Here is a 24,695-nt window from a genome sequence, read left to right as displayed (position 1 = left end):
CGCCGCGACAACATTTGTAAATGTTTTTCGAAGACGTGGGTTCAAATCCCAGCCGGGCTCGTCAGCCTACGTCAAGTGGTTCGGCAGTTAAAGAGTTTTTACCCAATATTTGAGTAAATACTCGAAATCGGGGTACCCTTTATGGGGGCTATAAGAAATCGTGGACCTACGTTGACAAATGTTCGCAAAGATATTTTATATTCATTGGGGACTCACTGTGCCAAATTACAGTCAATTTGGTTGTATAATGTGGCTAATAGGTGAAAAATACCTTAAATCGGTCGGTACGGCTATATGGGGGCTATATCAAAACATGGACCCAGGGACTCCATTTTCAATACCTTTAATACTATTCATATAAGAAAGATTTGAGCCAAATTTTGTTAGCCTAGGTCAAGTGGTTCGGCAGATAAAGCGTTTTTCCCCTATATTTGGGTAAATACTCGGGTATTTACCCACTTCTTTAAAGTATTATAAAATTATCCATTTTAAAACGATTTCACGACCTAAACCCTGATGTAGGGTGTAAGATAGTGTATTGGCGATTCATTATACACGGTGTACCTTAAACAAATTTAAATGGAAGGTGCTTACACCTGGGAAGTTTTTGCAGATTCTGAAACTACAATGCTCATAGATGAGAAATATCAAGAAACAAAAAAAATCGCCGGAGGGATTTTCAAATAAATCGCGATTTAAGTTCACATTTTTAGGGGTTCTTTAGGTTTTCACGATTTTGCTTGGAAATCGCGAGTCCTATGTAAATGGGTTTAAAGAAAATGTTGTAGCCGTGAAAATTCTCCACAAGATTACCCTTTATGATAGTTTCGTAGGTTTTACCGTTTTTGAGGTATAGAAGTTCAAAATTAGGGAATGCACAGACTGTATCGCCTCCTTATAAAACAATATCATGCTCAGTGCGCCTTAACTAACTTTTGATGAAAACCACTTACACATGGAAAGATTTCGCGGATTCTGAAACAGCAATGTTATAGATAAGAAAAATAAAGAAAACTGAAAAAATCGCCGGAGAGATTTTTAAATAAATCGCGACCAAAATTCACAATTTTAGGGTTTTTAAGGTTTTCAGTTCAAATTTTTAGGTTTTTATCTTAAGTCTTCAAGATTTTTCTTGGAAACCGCAAGTCATATCAAAATGGAACTAAAGAAAATGTTGAAGCTGTGAAAACTCTCTACAAGCCTATAAGATGTATTTTTTCCTAGGTTGTACCATTTTCAAGATATATAAGTTTTATTTGGGAAATTGCAGTAATGACATTGTTTTATAAGGAGGCGATACAGTCAGTGCATTGTCTCAATTTGAACTTCTATATCTCAAAAACGGTGAAACCTACGAAAGTATCATAAAGGTCAATCTTGTGGAGTATTTTCACAGCTATAACATTTTCTTTAGGCCCATTTAAATAGGGCTCGCGGTTTCGAAGCAAAATCGTGAAAACCTAAAGAACCTCTAAAAATGTGAAATTTAACCGCGATTTATTTGAAAATCCCTCCGGCGTTTTTTTTTTTGTTTCTTGATATTTCACATCTATGAGCATTGTAGTTTCAGAATCTGCAAAAACTTCCCAGGTGTAAGCATCTTCCATTTAAAATTAGTTAAGGCGCACCGTGTATAGTAAATACCCACAAATGGGTATTTACCCGGTATTTAAACAATTTACAGGGTATTTACCCACTGTCCATCTCTACTTGTTTCATGTGAGTAGTCTTTAAATGTGAAAAATATTAAATACATTGTATATTATATTTATTTACATCATATTAAGTTAACATTATAATATGAATGCTGTTTAATTATCTTCGTGCAATTCTCAGTACTGGCATATGTTTCAGCTTAAGCACAATTGAATTATAAAACTCTAGATCTGCATATTGAAAATCTGTTGAAAACTTGAAGTTCCTCAACAGCTTTGCCAAAGCTATCTTTGCCGATATTAGACCATATTTCCATCCTATGAAATAAAATAAAAATGTATTAGTCCCAATTTACATTAGGCGAGTTTACTTGCGGCAATTGTCAGTTTGTGGGTGAGAGAGGGTGTTGAGAGGCAAAGGGTTACCATATACCTCACCTCTCTCTCCATCAAACTGACAATTGCCGCAAGTAAACTCGCCTAATGTAAATTGGGACTAACAATATTAATAATATTATTTTTAAAGTCATTATTATCCTCAAACCTATGCAGTTTCGTATTCCTTTGGTAAAAGGAATAAATGCATACGGATGTTTGCCCTCCATGTTACACGGTAGAAAATTGTCGGGATTAAAGACACACGCCTCAGGGCCCCATATATCTTTTCGTCTATGCATGGTAAAAATATTAAGAACAAGTTGTACTCCGGCTGCTATAACTATTCCGTTGGACAATCGAATATCTTGTGTATTCTCACGTGCCACCAAAGGTACCGGTGCCAAGACACGCATAGATTCATTTATAACCATATCCATATAAACCATATCTTGAGTATTTCTATAGGTCACTTCAAAGTCGCCTCCATCGGGAAATATGGACAAAAGCTCCTCGTAGACTTTTTCTTGATATTCGGGGAACATTGCAAGCAAAATAAGTACATATCCAATAGTATTTGCTGTGGTTTCGAAAGCCTAAAAATATTTATAAAATCTTCTTTAAATTTTTGTAGATAAAGCTAGTGTGTGCATATTACTCCAAGAACAATGGTATTCGATTCGTCCTCCACATGCTGCAGTGTGAATATGTTCTTTCTCATCAGGTCAATTGCTTGATCAATAAAAACATTTTTGGAAGATGTTGTTTGCAGATGATTACCGGCATTTCCATTTAGCTTATTTGTTATGAGCTGTAAATGTAGTTAGATAAACTTAAAATGATAAATTGTTATATTTCAAAGTGTGAAAATATCTTGAAGATGCTGCATCATTTGTGGTTTGTAGGTTATAATTGACCATATTTGCGGACAAGTGGCAGTGGTTGTCGGATTCTATAATTCACCACATCATGGTAGACTTTTTTTAACTGGTTTATCTTAGATTATAAAAAAGTTAAGTGAGTGATAAGTTACCGATTGACTGGCTCGTCATCAACGCCCTCGAAAAACGAATGAAGCTATGTCATCGTTGGTGTGGAAGGACAAAAAATAACAAAAACAAGTAAGAACGGGTATAAGTACGCCCGAGTCGAACTGTTTATACCCTCAACCACCACGGTAGTGCAATATAATTCCTTGGGGGAGAATAATATTTTAACTGATGATAATCACTTTATACTGATAATTTTCTGTGTGGAGGTTTTCTACCCATTGATATTCCAAAATCCTAGTTTACATCCACTTCATATAACTTCCACTTCATATAAACTCAATACCAAATTCCAGAAATCTCGGTTAGAAAATTTGACAAAAACCTACATATATTTATGTGAACACAAAATAAAATAAAATATTCAAAAAAATCTTAAATCTGGTGGTTCCCTTTAGCAAAATGTGGACGTATATTGTCTGATTTTTTGCAATGGTTGTTTTGTACCTGTTATAATGTATAGTACCCCTGGCTAAAACCTTCAAAATATCGAAAATCCGTGAGTGCCGTTCCATGGGTGCTATATAAAAACCTAAACCTACAAATTTCTCGTGAAAATTTTATATCCCCAACGAAGACTAAATACGAAATTTAAGTCATTTCGGTGGGATATTGAGAGGTCACAAGCTTCAAAATACCGAAAGCCGGGAGGTACCGTTCTCTGAGGCTATATGAAGACGTGGACCTATTCCGACAAATTTCTGGTGGAAGGTTGTATCCCCCAACGAAGAATAAATACCATTCAGCCATTTCGGTGGAATATTGAGACCACAACCTTCAAAATACCGCAAATCGAGATGTACCGTTCTATGGGGGCTTTATGAAGGCGTGGACCTATACCGACAAATTTCACATGGAAAGTATTATATTCCCAACGAAGACTAAATACCAAATTTCAGCCATTTCGATGGGGTATTAAGGCTAAAACCTTCAAAATATCGAAAATCGGGAGGCTATATGAGGCGTTCAGAGCACACTTCGACTAACTCCATAAAACAAAAAGTTGAGAAAAGCAATGATGAAATCTATATTGTTTTTTAAAATTCCACTGATAATATGGATTCAAATATATAATGTAGGATGCATAATAGCAGGTATAGCTTTCATCTAACGGTATATAAAATAAAATAAAAAAATAGTCAACAAACAATCCTTGGTAATGTTGTGGTAGTGGTGGAGTTAATCGAAGTGTGCACTGAAAAAAGTAATAAAGTTAGGTCTTGATTTTTTATTTTTTTATTAACGAAAAACTTAGTTTTTATACACATAATATGTGCAATTATCCCTGCGATGGAGAGAGAGGTGAGGTATATGGGATCCCCTTGCCTCTCAACACCCTCTTTTACCTACGAACTGACAATAGCCGCAAGGAAAATTGCCTAATATAAATATGGACTTATTTGTGTTTCAGCCAGAGATGGTCTGCTTTTTTAGGGTTTCGACGGTCACAAAGTTGTAAACGTCAAAAACATCATATATCAGTAGAAAACGTATAAAAAGTAGTAAACGTCATAAACCTCAAAAATGCTACGTTATCACCACATCTTTTACTTCAAACTAATTGCAAAAACTTTTTTATATTAAAATGCATAATAAAAAACTCAAATGTTAATTTTCTTTAATTTTTTAAATAACTAAAATAATTGAACAATAAATTGGATGTCGCACGCCATCTACCGTACAATCTGCACACTTCCACTACTTTACGAGTGTTGTATCTGTTTACAAAGTGATTTTGTTTATTTTGTCGAAAACCTTGTTTTGGCTAAATTTACGACGTTTCCGACGTATGTAATATACGTCAAAAATGTATGTCATATACGTCATAATTTCCTAAAGACCATCTGTGGTTTCAACAAAAGCCGAAAGAGCATTGAATGTAAAAATGTACACTTTGCGAGCAGAGCTACATTTGAATGTGTGGAGTTAATCGAAGTGTGCACTGAAAAAAATTGCATATTATTCAGTGGTCAAAAAAAACTTGTTATTTAAAGGTGCTCATCTTTATTATTAAGGAAAGATATTATAATCATAAATAGATATGGCTATATCAAAGGCTTTGACACTAAAATCTCAAATTTTTCAAAAAGTGGAGTTAGTCGAAGTGTGCACTGAGCGGCTCATATGAAAACATTGACCTATACCGACAAATTTCAGATAGAAAGTTTTATACCCCAAATGAAGACTAAATATCAAATTTCAGCCATTTCGGTGAGATATTAAAGTCACAACCTTCAAAATACCGAAAACCAGAGGTACCGTTCTATCGGTGTATCCCCCAACGAAGAATAAATATCAATTTTCAGCCATTTCAATGGGAGATTGAGGCCATAATCTTCAAAATACCGAAAATCAGGAGGTACCGTTCTATGAGGGCTATATGAAGGCATGGACCTATTTCGACAAATTTCAAGTGGAAAGTTTTATATTCGCAACGAAGACTTAATACCAAGTTTTAATCATCTCGGTAAGATATTGAGGCTACAATCTTCAAAATACTGAAAATTGGGAGGTGACGTTCTATTGGAGCTATGTATATGAAGGCGTGGACCCTTGCCAACAAAGTTCAGGTAGGAAGTTGTATACCCCAACGAAGACTTAATACCAAATTTCATCCTTTTGGTTGGGATAATGAGACCACAATCTTTAAAATTCTGAAAATCGGGAAGAACCGTCCTATAGGGGCTATATGAATACATGAATCTATTAGGACAAATTTCAGGTAGAAAGTTGTATACCCCCAAAGAAGACTAAATACCAACTTTCAGACTTTTTGGTGGGATATTGGGGGCTATATGAAGGCGTTGACCGATACCCAGCAAAATTAAATAGATGTGGTTCCATGTGAAATCATGGTGGGATATTGGGGGCTATATGAAGGCGTTGACCGATACCCAGCAAAATTAAATAGATGTGGTTCCATGTGAAATCATGATTTCACTGGTTCTTTTTCATGAGTTCAAATGAAGTCGAGAAAGATCCGATCTTTTACATCGAATTATCATGAGTGCGAATGGAGTCGTGAAAGATCCGATCTTTTTCATCGAATTATCATGAGTTCGACTGGAGTCGTGAAAGATTGAAGTCGTGAAAGATCCGAACTTTGTCATAATATTGTCATGAGTTTAAATAAATTGATAAGTACCCGTACAATAAATGATCAAATAATCATGTACCCGAATAATTGTTTACTTGCAAAAGTAATTGTTAAAATTAAAATAAAAAATACTATGTATGTAAATTGTTATAAAACAAAAAGAAGCAAACATTTTGTGTTTGGAAACCTGTTTCATTTTGTGGATATTAAAAATAAGTATAAAAGAGACCCGGTCTATAACCATGAGCCGTACCGTCCGACCGACACCGATATGGTAAAACGTATCGTGCTGCAACGACTGCATTGGCTGGGCCATGTCAATAGCATGAATAAAGCAACCGGCATATGAATACGAGCCATTTGACGACAAAACTCCAATGGAAAGACCAAGTTTAAAATGATGTCACAAAACATGTGATCCAAAATTGGAGTAGCATACTAGAAGATCGGTGCATTTCAAAATATATTCTTAGGTCTTGCTGTTCCCTGAGTGCTCAGAGAGTTTTAAAAATTCTGAGTTACACTTCAATGGTTGATCTTTAGCTCTATCTCTCTATGTCTATGAATGAAACACAAAGATATAATATATAATCATGAAAATTTCATAAAATTAAAGAAAAATATCATCTGGTGATAGAAATCATCTGTACATAATTGGTCCGCAAATTTTATTTCTGATTGTTGGAAATCCAGATCCAAAGCATTGGTGCTAAATGCCATGACAAAGTACTGGTGCAAGATACCAAGACAATAAACTGGTGCGCAATGCCATGACAATGAACTAGTGCAAAATGTCACGACAATGAACTGATGCAAAATGCCATGAAAATGAACTGATGCAAAATGTCATGACAATGAACTGGTGCGCAATGCCATGACAATGAACCGGTGCAAAATGCAATGACAATGAATTCGTGCAAGCGTGTGTCACTCCCTTGTAAATTTCATCGGTGATTCACCCGAATTTTCATCGATGCCATGTCACTTGCACCCATGATTCAGTTCATGATTTGTCATCGAACATTTTGCTGGGATATATCCCATTTTGAATACCAAACATCCTAGGAGTGATAGAAACATCTTTACCAAATTATAAAGCTCTATCAAAAAATTGCTAGCAGTATCTTGATTTCAGCACACGGACATGGTTATATCAGCACACGGACATGGTTTGCTGATCAAGAATATATTCCCAGCAAAATGTTCGATGCCAAAGATGCTATTCAATCATGGGTGAAAGTGATCTTGCATGTCATTTTTTTATATGATAAATTTTATATGAGCGTGGACCCCAAAAGATGCTATTCATTTTTGGATCCAAAGCATGCCACTTCCACCAATGCTTTGGCATGTCATTTTCACCAACCCTTTGCAATGACATATCATTGCGACGAGAGTTTTAACAGCGTTGGTTGTGATTTCGAGTCTCCGACAACATCAAGCCTATGGTAAATAATTAATCTTATATATTTAGAAAAATTTGTATAAATAAAAACACAAAATTTATCTCAATACTTTCATCATGGAAAACCCCTTTGTTTTTTTTTTCATTTTGCAATTACTAGGAAACTCCCCGCTAGAGTGTTAAAAAAAAAGAACTTGTAGTATAAAGTAAAGCGATATAAAATATTATTCCTAATTGCACGATTTCATGAAGTTATAAGATACTGTAATTAGGAAAATTTTATTTAGATTTCCTTCTTTTGCCTACTTGTCGTACACGCTTGTAGAATATTAAACTATTAACTTCTTTAATTAATTTATAATTACAGATTGCGGCATCTGTCATCGCATGTGCGTGGCAAAAAAAAACTTTGCTTTTACTCACCTTTCTAATAAACTTGCGATTCTCTGCTTTGCTTGAGTGGAAAGGTTCGTGTACACTCAACACCCTCCGAATGACATTGTTACTCAACCATGGGGAAAATAGCATTTCAGTCATATTATCTACAACGCTAAATAATCAGAACAACATTAATTACATGGTACATACATATGTACGTACATAAGAACAGAATTATACATGTTATCATCTTACCACTGATAATTTTTTATTAGATCACTATTTGGTCCATTTCCAAGTTCTTGGGCAACATTAACGCCCATAGTGGTTCCTGGAAAATTTTCTTAAATTAAATACACCAGGAATTCGATATATGTTTTAAGTTAACTTACTTATAGCTATGTTAAATGTAAAATCCTGCAACAACGCTATCACGTCCTGACATTCGTTCATTTCTTTGAATATTTTTAAAACAGTATTCACTTCCTGGTTAAATATGGGCATAAAGCTTAGCAATATTTTATGGCCAAATGTAGGATTCAAGTACTTCCTATGAAGGCCCCATTCTGGATCTTAAATTGTGTAAGGTTTGTATCGTTTCCATAACAATTATAATAAAATTTCCACTTACCTTCTGAAGAGAATAGACCTTTTCCAACTCCTTTATTTAGCGGTTTGTAGAGTACACCTTTATTTGTACAATACGGCGATGTCAATATATCCCGAATAATATCCGGTTCGGTAACAACTAAGACCGGATATATAACTAACCAGGTATACATCAAAGGGCCAAATTTCTCACTGTGTGTGTGTATCACATCCAATGGATCGGCTAGAACGTAGAAATGACAAGAAGAAATTTTAACTTTTGAAACTGAAATAGTTGATTGTTGTTTTAAGGAGGCAACAATTCTTGCTCCGACATATTCGACCTTTTCATCTTTTTTTTTCACTGATTTTTAGATTTTCCGAAGCAAATCAAGAAAAAATGCGTGGTCAACGATTTTTGTCGCCAGAAGATGCTGCTGTAGCGTTCAAAAAATCATGTTTTAGAGGTGTCTCAATGGAAGTGGAAAAAGTGCTTCAGCAGAGAAGTTTCTATTATTTTAGGATGTTTGGTATTGAAAATGGGTTATATGGGTCAACGTTTTGATATAGCCTCCGTAGAACGGCACCTCTCGACTTTTTGATACTTTGAAGATTTTAGATTTTTTCGTTGGGAGCGCTGAACTTTTATCAAGAATTGCTATCCACGTTCCACGTTTTGATATAGTTCCCATAGAACAGTACCTCCCGATTTTTAATATATTCTGGCTCTTAGCCACATTATTACACATAAATGGCAGAAATTTGGAATTTAGTCTTCCATAGGGGTATAAAACATTTCTACAGAAAATTGTAGGCATAGATCCACGATTTAATATAGACTCCATGTAACGGTACCGCCCGATTTTTTTGTATTACGTGGATTCTTTGTCAAATTTTTGGACAGAAATATGGTTACAAAAGTTTATTTCGAAAATCGTTAATACTGTGTAATGCTATGCTTGGGACACCATTGCAGAGTAACCTAGTAATTTCATAAACTAATTATTCCACTTTGCTTCAATACAACTCGCGGTGGAGGGTATAAACCGACCGAACTTACCGCTTTCTTACTTGTTTCTTTCTTTAGGAGAGTCAAATGTTATCTTTCAAACAAGCTATCGGTTAACGAACTATTTTGTCGTTTTCCCTAAAGATCACAATTATAGTCCAATCAGTACGATCTTTTGATCCTCCAACTCCAATTAATGCAAATTATGTTGATGTATGTATGTGATTAGATACAGGAACTATATTTATTGAAATATGGTCTGTTCGAGAATTGCAAGAATCTACTAATGTTTACTATTTTTTTCGATAACATAAAGGAAATAAAAAAATTTAAAAAATTTATGTTTCAGTGTTTTATTTAGAAATGCACTTAAAACTAAAAAATAATTTGTCGCTTAGCCTCAATATATATTCTTTCTCATGATAGAATCTCTCAAATAAAACGCTTGCATTTAAATTATGAATGGTGGCAGAATTAAACGGCAAGTGTTTTATTTGAGAGATTCTATCATGAGAAAGAATATATATTGAGGCTAAGCTACAAATTATTTTTTAGTTTTAAGTGCATTTCTAAATAAAACACTGAAACTTAAATTTTTTAAATTATTTTTTAGTTTTAACTTTTTAGTAAATACATTTTTTGACCACTGAGATCCCCAAATGCCGAATTACAGTCCATTTGAGCAGAAAATGTAGATTAAAATGCTTGAAATTGGGTGGTACAGTTATATGGATGCTATATTAAACCTTGACCTACGTCCACAATTTTTAGTGGGGAAGTTCCAAATGCCAAGTTACAGCAAATTCGGGCTAAAAATGAAGACAAAATCCTCAAAATACCAGAAGTCGTTATATGGAGGCTATAGAAAAAAATGGACCCATATTGGTTTTGGTTTCATATTCATGTATTGTCATCTAAATCTGAAAAGTGTGCAAAGTTTTAGTTCGATTGGTCAACTGCAACCGTGCTAAAAATCAGTTACCAGATTTTAAAAGGTGGTCAAGTTAGACGCCGTAAAAACACTGTAAGAATGGACCAATATTAGTTTTGATTTCATATTCATGTATTGTCATCCAAATCTGAAAAGTGTGCAAAGTTTAAATACGATTGGTCACCTGCAACTGCGTGAAAAACGAGTTACCAGATTTGAAAAGCAAAATACCGGAAATCGGGTGGTACCGTTATATGGGGGCTATAGGAAACAATGGACCCATATTTGTTTTTGGTTTCATATTCATGTGTTGTCATCTAAATCTGAAAAGTGTGCAAAGTTTTAGATCGATTGGTCAACTGCAACCGTGTTAAAAATCAGTTACCATATTTGAAATGGGGGTCAAGTTAGACACCGTAAAAACACTGTAAGAATGGACCAATATTAGTTTTGATTTCATATTCATGTATTGTCATCCAAATCTGAAAAGTGTGCAAATTTTAAGTTCGATTGGTAAACTGCAACTATGTGAAAAATGAGTTACCAGATTTGAAAAGCAAATTAGATAAAACACTGTAAAACAGTGCAAAAATGGACCAATATTGGTTTTGATTTCATATTCGTGTATTGTCATCCAAATCTGAGAAGTGTGCAAAGTTTTAGTTCGATTGGACAACTGCAACCGTGTTAAAAATTAGTTACCAGATTTGAACTAAACACACACCAAGGCAAGTTAAATAAAACACTGTAATAAAAACACTGTAATAATAAAAAAATTTTTATCGTATTAGAAAATAGTAGCTTCTTGCAGGTTCTGGAACAAAGCAATTGTTTGTAATGTAGCATAATCACACTAGAGGTATAATTATGGCTCATGACATGACATACAGTGTTGCCGAATTTGACGATATATCGTCATTTTGACAATTTTTTGGGCCAAAATTGAAAATGACGATTTGACGATTTCATGGTCTAAAATGACGATTTTTCACATGATCCAAAATTGAATGAAATAAAACATGATAATTATATTTTGACCAAAATTTCACAAAAGAATTTAGGGAAAATAATGATGCAAACTTGATTTTATGAGCATGTGTGTTAATGTTCTTAGCAATTTCCAGCCAGATTGGCTATATTATGTAGATACATATCTGGAATATTGGTATCTTGATGGTTTCTAACTCACCTTCGAATTACATCAGATGAAATTTGACGTTTAGGATTGGTAATGGATGCAAATCTTACTTGAAAAGTTTTCAAGAAAAAATGGGAATTGTTTCTACCTCGTTGTGAAAAAAATTGCGAGTCAAGCTTTCTTTACTTCTTACTAGGCGTTTACACACAGACAGTATTGGCAAGACAATAGCAAAGTTACAAACCATTTTCACCAATACATACATACTTTTCTCAACACATATTTAAAAATGTATAAATGTATTTGTGAAAAAGGTTTGTATTTTTGCTATTGTCTTGCCAATACTGGCATTTGTAAACGCAGGGTTACTAATACCCCTTTTAAGCGGCCAGTCAGTTTTGAATTACAGTTTTTATCGATTTCCGACTATCGAACAATCAAAATATATAAGGATGACCGACAAACATGGGTTGTCACACGGTCAAGCAACCGATATTTGAGCAAAGCTGTCATTCAAAACTGCAAACACGATAATCATAGCAAAACTCTCATTTTGTGAAAACTGTTTTTATAGATTGGGTTACAGTTATTACTGTGGTCGTATATCTTACATATGTAGTCGGTCTTTTTGACATAACTATCGCATTAAACGATAACCAAACCTAGTTTTGGAACGTGTTGACGATGTTTGCCGATTTTCCAAGATTTATTGACGATTTCCGATCAAAAACTGTCGGCAACGCTGATGGAATATCACATTTCGCTCATTTACTCAAAAAGTGGCATAACTCAAAAAATGTTCTCTGGTATTTCCAAAACTCAAAGAGCCAAAGCTCATTTACTAGGAATTTGACGTTAATCAACAAAATAGTTGTTTTTTTTTTTGAGTTTATGATGCACTAAATACTCTAAATCATTCTTGATCTTGCACAGAATTTTAGCTTTGATATGTGAGTATCTCTTTGCAAAAGATTGTCCAAATAGTTATTTTATTTTTCGAGTAATAATCTTTTTATGTTGGAAAGTCAAATTTTAATCGGCGACTTAAAACGAGTTGTTCTCGAAATTAATTTTTTTGGCATGTGACTCTCGTTGAGTAAATGAACGATTTGGTACAACTTGCAAGCTGGGCCCAGAACAATGGTCTGCGAGTAAACCCAGAGAAAACAGAGTTTGTACTATTCACTAAGAAACGCAAAGGTCCCGATTTCGAGCCTCCAGTCCTGGACGGGGTGGTCCTGGAACTTTTAACGGAAGCAAAATACCACGGCACTATTCTGGACCATCGCTTGACATGGAAAAGGAATATCGAGGAGCAAACGAAGAAAGGGCTCAACTCCATTGGGAAAAGCTGGGGATTGAGACCGCAAATCATACACTGGCTGTATGTAACCGTTGTCCTGCTTATCTATGGGGGGCTGATTTGGTGGCAAGCACTTGGGAACAAAGCTTTACTCTCCAAACTATCAAGTGTACAAAGAACTGATTACCGGATCGATTAAAAGCAATCCTCAGACTGCTTTAAACGTCATTTTGGATTTTCAACCTCTGGACATCCTAATCCATTTTCTGGCGGCAAGAACGGCTTTTAGACTCCGAGAGTCAGGATCTTGGCGTGGTTTGCAGACACTCGAACGTCCTAAAACTAATTGATAGTCTACTTGAGTTAGGTGACAATGGTTGCGTAAGCGATTATATGGCTACTTTATTTAAGCTTAACTCTTTAACCGTTGTCTTCCCAAGCAGGGACGCATGGACTGAGTGCATATCTCCTCTGGACGGTCGGGCAATATCCACAGACGGGTCCAAGATGGAAGAAGGTACTGGAGCCGGCGTCTGCTGCGAGAATCCATTAATTAAAAACTTATACAAGCTCAACGATAATTGTAGTGTTTTCCAGATGAAGACTCTTGCTATCAGGAAAACAGGTGAACTGGTAAAAACTCTAACTCTATCGACTTATCAATTGATGAAATAGTCCGGCCACCGATGTGCTACTACATCGGCAAACTTCGTGAGATCAAAGATGGCTATTGGAACCTGGTTGTAGGGTATCCAAGGAAATCTGGCCTGTGGGCTCTCGTCGAAAAACGGCGTCTCTCCTCTCACTTGATAAATTGGGGATGGAAATCGCGGTGGGACTTATAACAGGTCACTGCAGAGTGAGATCTCTAACCTCAAAATGGGATGACAGTGGCATTGACTACTGCAGACTATGTGAAGATGCGGAGGAGGTAGAGACTGCCGAACATCTACTTTGTAGTTGCCCTTTGTTGCAAACAAGGAGATAACGAACACTGGGTGGATATGAAATAGATACTCCTGTCTAACATAGATCCCATTGTTGTACTCAACTTTGCCAAACATGTATCATGGCTTTGCAAGGGTCCATAACTACTAAATACTAACAAATTTCTTTTATTTTCCAGTACAACATCATCCCTACCTCTACCTCAGCATCATAACTTCTCATCTTTACATCCTTACCTCATCATCAGCCTATCATCTCTACCTTATCATCCTCATCTTATTTCATCACTTCAACATCCTTGCATCTTCAAATCACCGTCTGCAACTTTAACCTACACAGGATGATCACAATGGACCAACGGTCTCCGAGTAAACAGTCACCTATACTATTAGATGGCTGCGCATCCTTAAATCTAACCTAACCTAGAATCTTTCAATAAATTAAGTACAGAAACTAATATTTCACTTTCAAAAAATCTATTTAAAACAAGTAAGAAAAGTCTATAGTCGGACGGAGCCGACCATGGGATACCCTATACCACTATCCCCTCGGAACTTCTTTTCAATGATTGTGAAAATTTAATTATCAAATATCAGAGATGTAATGTATAATATTTATGACCGAAACCAAAAAATTATCTAGCATGACAAAGACATTTTTGTAGCAGGAAAGGAAAATTTAGTTCACACAAACTAAAATGTAATGAAACCCATTTATGTAGTACTACTACTTCCATTGTTTAACCGCTACGTTATTGAAATTTTTACCAATTTCACACAAAAGTTTCAGTCCGTTTAACCCGCTAAGTATTATCTGATCTTCACGTTGGTTTGTAGGCTTCTTCTTCATCATAAACTCAAACTTTGTATAAAATTTTGCGGGTTATTATTTTGACCTACAGAGCCGCTACAAAATTGGTTAAAATTTTGTTTTTTGTTCCATTTCATCTCCTGAACATTTCACGATCATCACCAAAAACTAATCATTTCTATTCTGACCCGAACCCAACCTCCTTAAAAAATTCGTTACAGTCGGCCCATAATTGCGGCCTTAAGCTTGTTTACAATTTTTAATGGACGGACACACATCGCTAAATCGCTTTATCACGTCGAGATATGAATTTTGACATACCAAATAAGGGGTCTAGGACGAATATTTCGTGGTGTTACATAAACTTTTGGAGAGACAATATGTAGCATGGGATAAAAATGTGGTTCTCTACACAGAACCCATTATATACTAGGCAGTAGGCCCGTTATCTAGCACACACTTTATTGCAATTTACATCAGAGGAAAGGTCAGTAGTTTTTTTTTCCATCAAGGAATTAAAATATCGACCAAAAATAAATTTTTTTTATTTTTCATACAAAAGTAATGGTCCATTTCACCCGCTAAAGAATATCAGATTATCATTCAAAATTGTAGGCATCTTTTTCGACCTATACTCTTACCCGGTGCAAAATTTTGTGACTATTGATGTATAATTGCGACTTCTAGCGAGTTTATTATTACACTACAAACAAATAACGGAATAAATTAGGCTGTAACTCTGTTATCTGATCATGCACACCAACATAATTGGCATCAATTGAATGGTCTAGCGCTCCACTTTCAAGTATATTTCACTTGTCCGGAATGTCACTTCCAGGAATTAAGATATAAGCTGTATATGAAAATTTTTCACAATTTTCACACAAAAGTTTTGTTCTATTTAACACTCTAAATATTATCCCATCGCCATCTCAAATTTTAAAATTACGCGTTTATCGGACTATTATTGAGACCTACAGAGCCGCTAGATAATTGGATAAATATTATGTTTTTGGTCCATTTCACCCGCTAAATATATCACGACACCGACGTAGCCAGGGGGGGGGGGGGGGGGGGGGCTCGAAATGATTTTAGTTCCCATATGATATTACCTTATGTTACACATTTTTTAATTTTTGAGTAAAATTTAAAACTGTTTTAAGTTGTTCAAGAAATGTGTAAAGTAGTTGGAAGCATAACAGAGAATTGTTTATTTGAAAATATAAAAATAATGATCAAGTTAGGCTTTTTTTATCAATTTTATGCATAGTTCTTGTTAAGTTTTAAGGTGTTGTTTAAGCGTTTAATCGGAATTTTAGGCTGACTGCGTTACTGAGTTCAGAACAATGCGTTTATTTTTATTTATTGACCGTTTGTAACATATTAGGTCCAATACTTTGGCTTATAAACAACATTCAGAAAAAACATTTTTGCGATATTTTGTTTTTGACTTTTTTTAAGAGCAATTCAACAATAAAATGTAAAACCGTTGCTTAATCTTTGTGGTTTTAGGTGTTTGTATATTTTCTCTAACATTTTTTTATAATGAACTATTTTGAAATTCATAACAATTACAAATTCTTTATTATGTTTGAAATTTGCAATAAAAAACTATGTACATATATCAACCATTTTTTATGATATAATTTCTGTTCCAACGCAGTGTCGTAAATGTCTATTGGACAAAAGGATTTTTCTGTCGAATTTTTATGTTTTGTTCGACCTTTCGAATGTTAATAAAATCAAGATTATTGAGCTTGAGGTCAATGTTTATATTTTACTAGCTGAACCCGGTGCGCTTTGCTACCGAATAAGGTAAAATACATTTTGAGAAATTTATTTGTTGGCCAATTTTCGTCACTCATTGCAACTTTTATTAAAATCGGGTATATATAGCGTGTTTGGTGCCTAAGCCATATCCAAATCTGAACCGATTTCAATATAATTTGAAAAATTTATTTATAGACCCGTCACACATTCCAAATTTAATTGAAATTGGACATGCATAGCTGTTTAATGCATAAAATACATGAAATGCAAAGAAGACGTAACCGACATGAAAATCGAAATTCGTTTTTTGACGTAATCTGATACATAAAGCTAAAATACATGCTCTGACAAAATTTCAAGCTTCTACGTTCAAAAACAACGATCCTATTCAAGAAATGGCATTTCGGAAAATGGGATAATATTGCAAATTTTGTTGTAATAGAGGATCTCAAAACTAAGCACTTCATCGGTTTTGGTTTCACTACTTATTCCCCTTCGTATATGATCGATAATATCCCATATACTCGCCTTTATAAGATTAATATTCCATAAAACAGTTTTTAATTTTATAACGTTTTTTGCTTCTCCTGTAAAGTTTTGGTTTTGTGGGTTACGTTTTCGGGCATTTATGGTGACGATATATAGGCGCTATATCCAAATCTGAACCGATTTCATTTCTAGACCATTTTCGACCGATTTATTTCTAGACCCAATTCCTGCACACATCCAAAATTTGGAGACGTTATCTGTTACCATTCTATAGATACTTGCATAAAAAATCTAAATTTTTTGGAGGTACCTCCGATTGTGATGCTGCTATATCTCCGGATCAACGTGGAATTTCAGAAATTTTTATAGCCTATGTTACCTTCAGGCCATGTAGTGATATACTCTGAAAATTTCAGGAAGATCGGTTCAGCGGTTTTTGAGTCCATAAACTTCAAACAAACAAACGTACAAAGATTTTTCTATTTTGTATATATTGATTTATTACATATTATTTCCAATATTTAAAAATTACAATGAATTTCATCTTGAGAGATTTTTCTGTCGATTACTCTTTGAACAAAACCAGAACAAAACGTCATAGAAACCCACAGCAATTGTATTTTGGGAAGTACTTTCAATGGATGCACATTTCTAGAAATGTTAATTTTTCCTGCTTCGGTAAAGGACCTTGTGAATACAAACGAAATCTAAGAACTGATCGAAAACATGTTCTTCTTCGTCAAAATCTCAACAAGTACCACTCGACTTTGCGGACAGGAATATACCCTGAGCCTGTGTGAAATGAAACTTTCATCTATAGACTGATCGCATAGCGACTACACAACCAAAATCCTTAAACCCAAAAACTATGCATTAGGAGATTTTCAGAAATTTGTAGCCGTTTTCGGACGTATGAACTTGCAAACAAAATATGGATTTGTATCATTGATCACAAGTGTTGCGAAGGAGGTATGGAGAAATGGACCGGACCGACATAGTTCATTTTTGGGGTAGATCTTATTTTGGGAGTCATTTCTTTTAAAAGATATTGCGCCCACCAGTTATTTCAGTTCGTCACAGTATAATTTTCACCTTTTGACTCTTATGTCAGGAAATACGGAATTGCCCACGAAAAACTTAATACCGCTCTAAACTGCACTTAAACAACTATTTTGAAGGTTTGTGATGGAGGTACCCCAGTATGGCCCAAACTGCACTTCGCTGAAAATTTTTGAAATACTCTGCGGAAGATTGCCGAAAGAGTAGATAGATCAAAATATTACGAAGGCCAAATTTTGGACCGACTCGGTTGATCTGTTTGAGAATTATCATGCTCCCCAGGCGGCTACCCAGACGAACGGACATAGCTAAGTCGATTCCAAACACACTTTGGCCCTAAAGCCATTATTTCGATGAGGCACATTTTTGCTAAAGGCTGAGAATATAAAAAATTTAGATTGGGAAAACTTGTGTTTATGGATTTTTGCTAAAAGAATGTATACATGTATAGACCTTGGATTGGGCGACATAATTTCATTTTAAACGAAGTTAAGAATGGATTCCAGAGATTCCCTTGTTCCTGATAAATTTATGAGAAGATCCAGAATTTCTATAAGTGAAGTCCGACGATTGGACGCCAAAAGTAGTCTATTGACAGATGCACGATTTGGCGACAGATTTTGTCATTTATATAACCGCGATTAAGTGCTAGAATTTCTTGATGGATAGACTAACTATGGCTCAGCATTAGTTCTCGGCCTTCCGAAATTCTAAGGTTTTCCATTGTATTCGCTTTCTTTTGGCCTTACCGAAGTGATATCACTGAATTTCATAACTTCACTGTAGTTGTGAATTATTGGATAAATGATACGCCCAAAAATATATGGCATTATTAATATATTAATTGTTTTGACCATATATTAACTGTGACATATTGTCAAAAAAGTTCTAAAAACAAGATAAAATTGGCCAAGAAGTCTTGCGCCATATGAACTAAAAAATAGTATTCAAAATTATTTCATCAGTAGAATAAGTCTAAAATAAGGTTTACATCTTTGCTAAATAAGACATTTTCGCTAACCTGAACTTTCAAAATTTTGGTCAGGTGTTACATGAATTTTTACCAAAACAAACTTATAATACCCTTTTCCACATTGTGGTATAGGGTATAAAAAGCTATTAGCAATGTCAATGTGTAGCTCGCACAGCTCGTAGCACAATCAAAAAGCCCCGTTCCTCTATTACAAAATAATCGATATGGTTTCTTTTTGGGTTTATAGGTGTTTAAATTGGTGCTTCTAAATAGCAAAGTCATTCTTTTTTCCAGTCAAATCGGTTATAGAATGGACCAAAAAATGGCGTATAAACCCGAACAGCACAAAATCAACTCATGTAGACTTTTCGAATCTAACCTTGTCACAGTTGTATATTTATAGATGACATACAAATCCCTTATTCGAACACAGCAAAATACTTGGGTATGACGCTAGACGCAAATTTACGCTGGAATGAACATGTCAAAATTAAAGTAAAAGAAATGCAATTAAATGGAAAAAACTAAATTGGTTGATTGGAAGAAATATCCAAACTTTCCACACAAGACAAGCTATTGATATACAATGAAACATTCAAACCAATATGGTCGTATGGTGCACAACTGTGGGGGTGCACGAGTAAACAAAATATTAATACCATCCAACTTTTTTAAAATAAAGTTCTCAGATGCACGTATATCCACGTATATATGAAATTAGATCCATTGTAACAAAACACAACATTAGATAAGAGACCATAAAAACACATAAAAGCATCAACCCTTGCTTATCAAGTTGGATTAGAGCGGCGACTACGTCGGAAGAAGCCGTTCGACCTAGTTGGAAATTAAAATATTCCTTTGAATATATGTATTTTACATAAACATGTGAATTATCTAATTAGTTCTAAATTGCTTGTTAGTTCTATAACTAGTTAGGGTATTAAAGAAATAAATAAATAATAAATTCCTTTTTCCACTTTTGCATTAAAATCGGCTCCTCAGTCGCCACATATTCCTACAAGTACGTTAAGTATACACACTAGAGTGGTTTTAAAAAATCGATGTCGGAATTTTTTTGTGCGGCACACCCCTAAAATGTTTAGTTTTGTTAAAAATTAAGATTGCCAAAGTTTGAGCTCAATCGGAATATGTTAACACATGCCACTCATTGTAGTGGCTAAACAAGTAATCCTACAACAAATTTTAAAAATCGGGTCAGATTTTAATATTAGCTATATAAATTGCCCATGGAAACTTTAAGGCCCCAGTGGCACGTGTTAACATATTCCGCTTGAGCTCAAACTTGGGCAATCATACATTTATTGTCCAATCGATGAAAACACTTTACCAGTTCATTGTAATGGCTAAACAAGTAATCCTACAACAAATTTTGAAAATCGGGTTAGATTTTAATATTAGCTATATAAAGGGCCCATGGAAACTTTGAGGCCCCAGTGACACGTGTTCGATTGAGCTCAAACTTGGGCAATCTTAATTTTTAACAAAACTAAACATTTAAGGAGGATGCCGAAAAAAATCCGACATCGATTTTCTCCCTTTGAGTAAAAACCAGTCTAATATAAACATATGTCCGCTCTTGTCCTTTGTCGGGTCGGGTCACAGGTAACAAGAGTTTTTTTAATTCTTTGGTTTCCAAGAATTCTGTACACACTAAAACCAATTGAATTTGAAATTATTTATTGTTAGGATTTCTATTTATCATGTCCGACCCTAAATCTTCAGAGCGCAGTTTTAGTAGAATATTTTGACCTGAAAAACTTTCATCTTTTAGTACTTCTCTTATGATTTACGTTATGGGTATTGAAGGAATTGCGTTACAAATTTATTAAGAAAAAACACCATCATTTGATTTAATTAAAGCTATGTAATCTAAAGGGTCGCCATTAAAAAACTTAAAGTTTTTACTATACACAACAGGGTATTTTGCACCGTCCTATCAGAAAGTTTGTTCACAACATATTGGGTTTATGAAAACACCCATAAATTTTGACAATAAGAACTTGTTGACATTGTTATAATAGTCTTTTTAAATGGATTGTAATTCCGATATCTAGAAAATAATTCGTCTCTTAGAACAGTATTTGCAAGAATTGGGTAGTTTCTTTATCCCCTGGAACTATTTTCCAGACCTTTTCACGTTCTTTTTATTCACATTATTTTTTTTCTCGAAAATATAGCACTTCTTTTGTTAAAGTAATATTGTAAAAGAATAGTCATTCTTGAGATTTTGAGAAGATAAATATGAACGTAAATGTGAATTACCACATTTTATTCCATAGCACACACTAAACACACACACCTTTCTTGCCTGTTAGATCTAAAGCCTTTCCCAAAAGTGGGTAACCGATTGGTCCGGGTATTTTAAACATTAAAGCGTAATATTTTCGCCGTGACCACAACCAGTAAAACCACACACACAAAATTACACAAATAAACCAATATGACATTTTGCGACAAATTAAACGATTTAGGAGGAGCACACGTCTGTGTACATCGGATCGACACGCACAATTAAATTTTTACAATGGATCTTACATCGCTTTTATCAGTTTGGAAATGCAGTGTTGATGTGTTCATGCTTATAAGAATATTAATAATTATTGAGTAACTCGGATATTAAAGTGGTTCCATCATACACAAATTACAAAATAATATATAAAAGTACGTATGTTTTTCTATTCAAAAACATACCCACCAAAAAAAACCCCTTACTTAATAATGGGTTTTATAGTACTTTTTTGTAGTCCTAGCTACTTACCCATTATTTTAAAAAGGGCTGGTCGCACTGAATTTCTGGTTATTCTATGGCCACTAGAAGTTGAAAATTAGCTAACAAATTTATATTTTTAGAACAATTGAGGTGGAATTTATTTTCAATTTCAATACACTTCTTATTTTTATTTTATTTCGATCTCTGCTGGAAATTCTTGCAGAAGTCATCATCGGGTATTTGAAAACACTGATCCCTGGATTTTTATCTAAATAAATGAAACTGTGTTTGCTAGGACGCAATAGTTCGAAAATTTTAAAATTCTGTCCTTTTGCCACAAACGGGCATCACATGTTCATCGTTACAACACCGCAATTAACAGATCGCGTGTTTTTTTTTTTTTTTTTTTGAAAATTATTAAAAAAATATTGGTGCAGTCCTCATTGCTCCGCATTTATTTTAATAGTACATACATTTGTTGGACTTTCAGTTGTATGTTAATATTAAATTTTTTTGTCCAGACTACAGCTGGGTATTTTAGAATATGCCAATGTCCGTTTGTCTGTCGGGCTGGCTGGTGCGCACGATAACTCTCGAGCGAAGCAACCGATTGGGTCCAAAATTTGTCATTCGTAATATTTTGTACAAACTTTGAGTTCGAAGATGGGCCATATCGGTCCACTCCTTCAGGTGCCTCTCTCAGAAAAGTTCAAAAAATACCCTAAAATGTTCCGCACGACAACTCGCGAAGGGAGTAACCGTAGTAATATTATATATAGTAATATTACTTCCAAGCACAGATCGGGTTCGAATACGGACTATATCGGTCCATTTCTTCGGGTAGCTCCCACACAAAATTCGGAAAAAGTGATCTTTATATATTTTTTCCAGCAGGTTGTCCTTTACCACGGTAAAATTTTTTTGGGGCCAAGATTATACTTCGTGAGATAATGGCCTAAAAGCTCCAAGAAACATTGATAACTTTCGCGGGGAGTTTCTGATTGGTCCAAACTTTGAACATCGCATTACTTTAATGTAGTCATGTATCAGGTTGGCATATGGACTATATAGGTCCCGTCCTTCGGTACCTCCCACACAAATTTGGGAAAAGTGCAGTTTAGCAGCTCATCTCGGATCTTTTTGAATTTTTTCCAAAAATTTCTTCTTGCGGGCCCTTTTACGACCCTTTTTCGGGGGCAAATCCATACCTCGTGAGAAATTGGACCAAAAACTCAAAAAAAATCCTATAAACGTGAGAAGTATTGTGTTTACTTTTTTTTTAAGTCCGAGATTGAGGGTATATCTCTGTCGGCACAAACTGACTGATACTTTTTTACTTGTCTTTCTTAACAACTATCAGCTTATGTCCTCAGCGTGCGTCCGTCTGTTGAAATCAAGATACAGCTCGCTATTTTTAAGATATAGCTTTGTAATTTGGTGTAGAAGTTTCTATTACACCTAGGATGTTTGGCATTGAAATGGACCGATATACCACGTTTTCATATAGCCCCCATAGAACAGTACCTCCCGATTTTCGGTATTTTGAAAGTTTTAGCCTCATTCACATACCGAAATAGCTGAAATATGGTATTTAGTCTTCTATTTTCCACCTCCCGATTTTCTGTATTTTGAAGGTTGTGGCCTCAATATCCCACCGAAATGGCTGAAATTTGGTATTGAGTCTTTGGTGGATGTATAAAACTTCCCACCTGAAATTTGTCAGTATATGTCCAGGCCTTCATATAGCGCCCATATAACGGTACCTTCCGATTTTCGATATTTTCAAGGTTTTAGCCTCATTAACTCACCGAACTAGCTGAAATTTGGTATCTTTGGTATTTTGAAGGTAGTGGCCTCAATCTCCAACCGAAATGGCTGAAACTTAGTCTTCGTTGGCGATATCAAACTTTCCACCTGAAATTTTTCGGTTTTGAAAGTTTTAGCCACATTATTCAACCGGAATACCTGAAATTTGGTATTTAGTCCTCGCTAAAAATACAAGACATTTATACAGGTACAAATTTTAGTCAAACTGGTCGTCAACTGTATTTTTGTGTTTCCGCAGATAGAAAACTTACTCGCAAACAAACTGTCCATATATCCAGGTTTAAGTCTAGACGGTAATGCCCAATTTTATGTATTTCGAGGGGTTTTTTTTTTTTGTCAAATTTTCGAACAGAGATTGCTGTTGTGTATTGCCAGGAGTTCAAAAGATCAAATTGGAAATTGTAAATATTGGTCCATGTTTTGGAAAGAACTAAGATGACGCCCCATATAAGCTCTTTTGAAGGGAGCATTATCAGTTGGGATATACTACTCCAGCAATAGGAGGAAGAGCTTAGTAAAGGGTTATCCCTTTCGTGGTTTCAAAAGTAAACGTAAATAAAACACATATAAAATATTTTTTATGTTATTTCTTATTTATTATAAAGTTTGAACGTTGACATTATGTGTGAAACATTACATCACATCAATGACCTCCACGCGAACTGTTGCAAACATTGCCTTTTTTGAGGTAATTTTAGACCACTTTTTGACTCAGCCATAAGTTGACGAATGTTGGTTTTTAAGTGCTCAAGAGTTGAAGATTAATCTGCATAAACACGGTCTTTCGGGTAGCCCCATAAAAAGTCTAATGGTGTCAAATCGCAAGATCTTGGCGGACAGTTGATATCGCCACAACGAGAAATTACTCGGCAAGGAAATGTCTCTTGCAATAAATCCATAATTGCTCGAGTTGTGTGGCATGTGACACTTGTTGAAACCAGTATCAGGCAAAAAATGTCGGTTATCATATGACCAAAACGCTCCGAAGTGACGGTGACAGTCGTTCGATTGGCTTTTTCGAAGGAGTAAGGTCCAGTCACACCTTCGGACCAAAGAACGCACCAAACAGTGACATTTTCTGGATGTAATAGCTTCTCTTCAATTACTTGAGGATTCTCAGAATCCCAAATACGACAATTTTATTTATTAACATACCC

The 24,695-nt window shown here is 35.0% G+C and overlaps 1 protein-coding gene across 2 annotated transcripts; it reads right to left on the bottom strand.

The window, feature by feature from the left end:
• Positions 1-1,751: 1,751 nt before the first annotated feature.
• LOC141406476 (probable cytochrome P450 313a4) lies at positions 1,752-21,567 on the bottom strand. 2 transcript variants are annotated; one of them, XM_073991996.1, is made up of 8 exons: positions 21,301-21,567; positions 8,591-8,791; positions 8,352-8,531; positions 8,215-8,290; positions 8,005-8,131; positions 2,689-2,841; positions 2,200-2,626; positions 1,752-1,973 (listed from the first exon to the last, which is right to left on the bottom strand). In XM_073991996.1, the coding sequence occupies exons 1-8, from the start codon at positions 21,446-21,448 to the stop codon at positions 1,816-1,818; spliced, it is 1,470 nt and encodes a 489-aa protein (XP_073848097.1). In that variant the 5' UTR covers positions 21,449-21,567; the 3' UTR covers positions 1,752-1,815. The 2 variants fall into 2 exon arrangements, with proteins under 2 accessions (XP_073848097.1, XP_073848090.1); XM_073991989.1 differs by having other exon boundaries at positions 2,157-2,626; positions 21,301-21,524.
• Positions 21,568-24,695: the final 3,128 nt, after the last annotated feature.

The sequence above is a fragment of the Musca autumnalis genome, unplaced genomic scaffold (genome assembly GCF_047663935.1).
Source record: "Musca autumnalis isolate F117 unplaced genomic scaffold, ASM4766393v1 scaffold_1, whole genome shotgun sequence".
Lineage (NCBI taxonomy): Eukaryota > Metazoa > Arthropoda > Insecta > Diptera > Muscidae > Musca > Musca autumnalis.
The sequence above is the reverse complement of the archived record's forward strand: the minus strand, read 5'-3'. Positions and strand labels throughout refer to the sequence as shown.

Bases quoted from the DNA above. Each gene is read 5' to 3' on its own strand.
- LOC141406476 (XM_073991996.1), bottom strand. From the start codon at position 21,448: ATGTCATATTGGTTTATTTGTGTAATTTTGTGTGTGTGGTTTTACTGG. The intron at 8,792-21,300 runs GTGTGTGTGTTT...TCTACGTTCTAG, and splicing joins AGATCTAACAGGCAAGAAAG to CCGATCCATTGGATGTGATA. The intron at 8,291-8,351 runs GTAAGTTAACTT...AAAATTTTCCAG, and splicing joins TACATTTAACATAGCTATAA to GAACCACTATGGGCGTTAAT.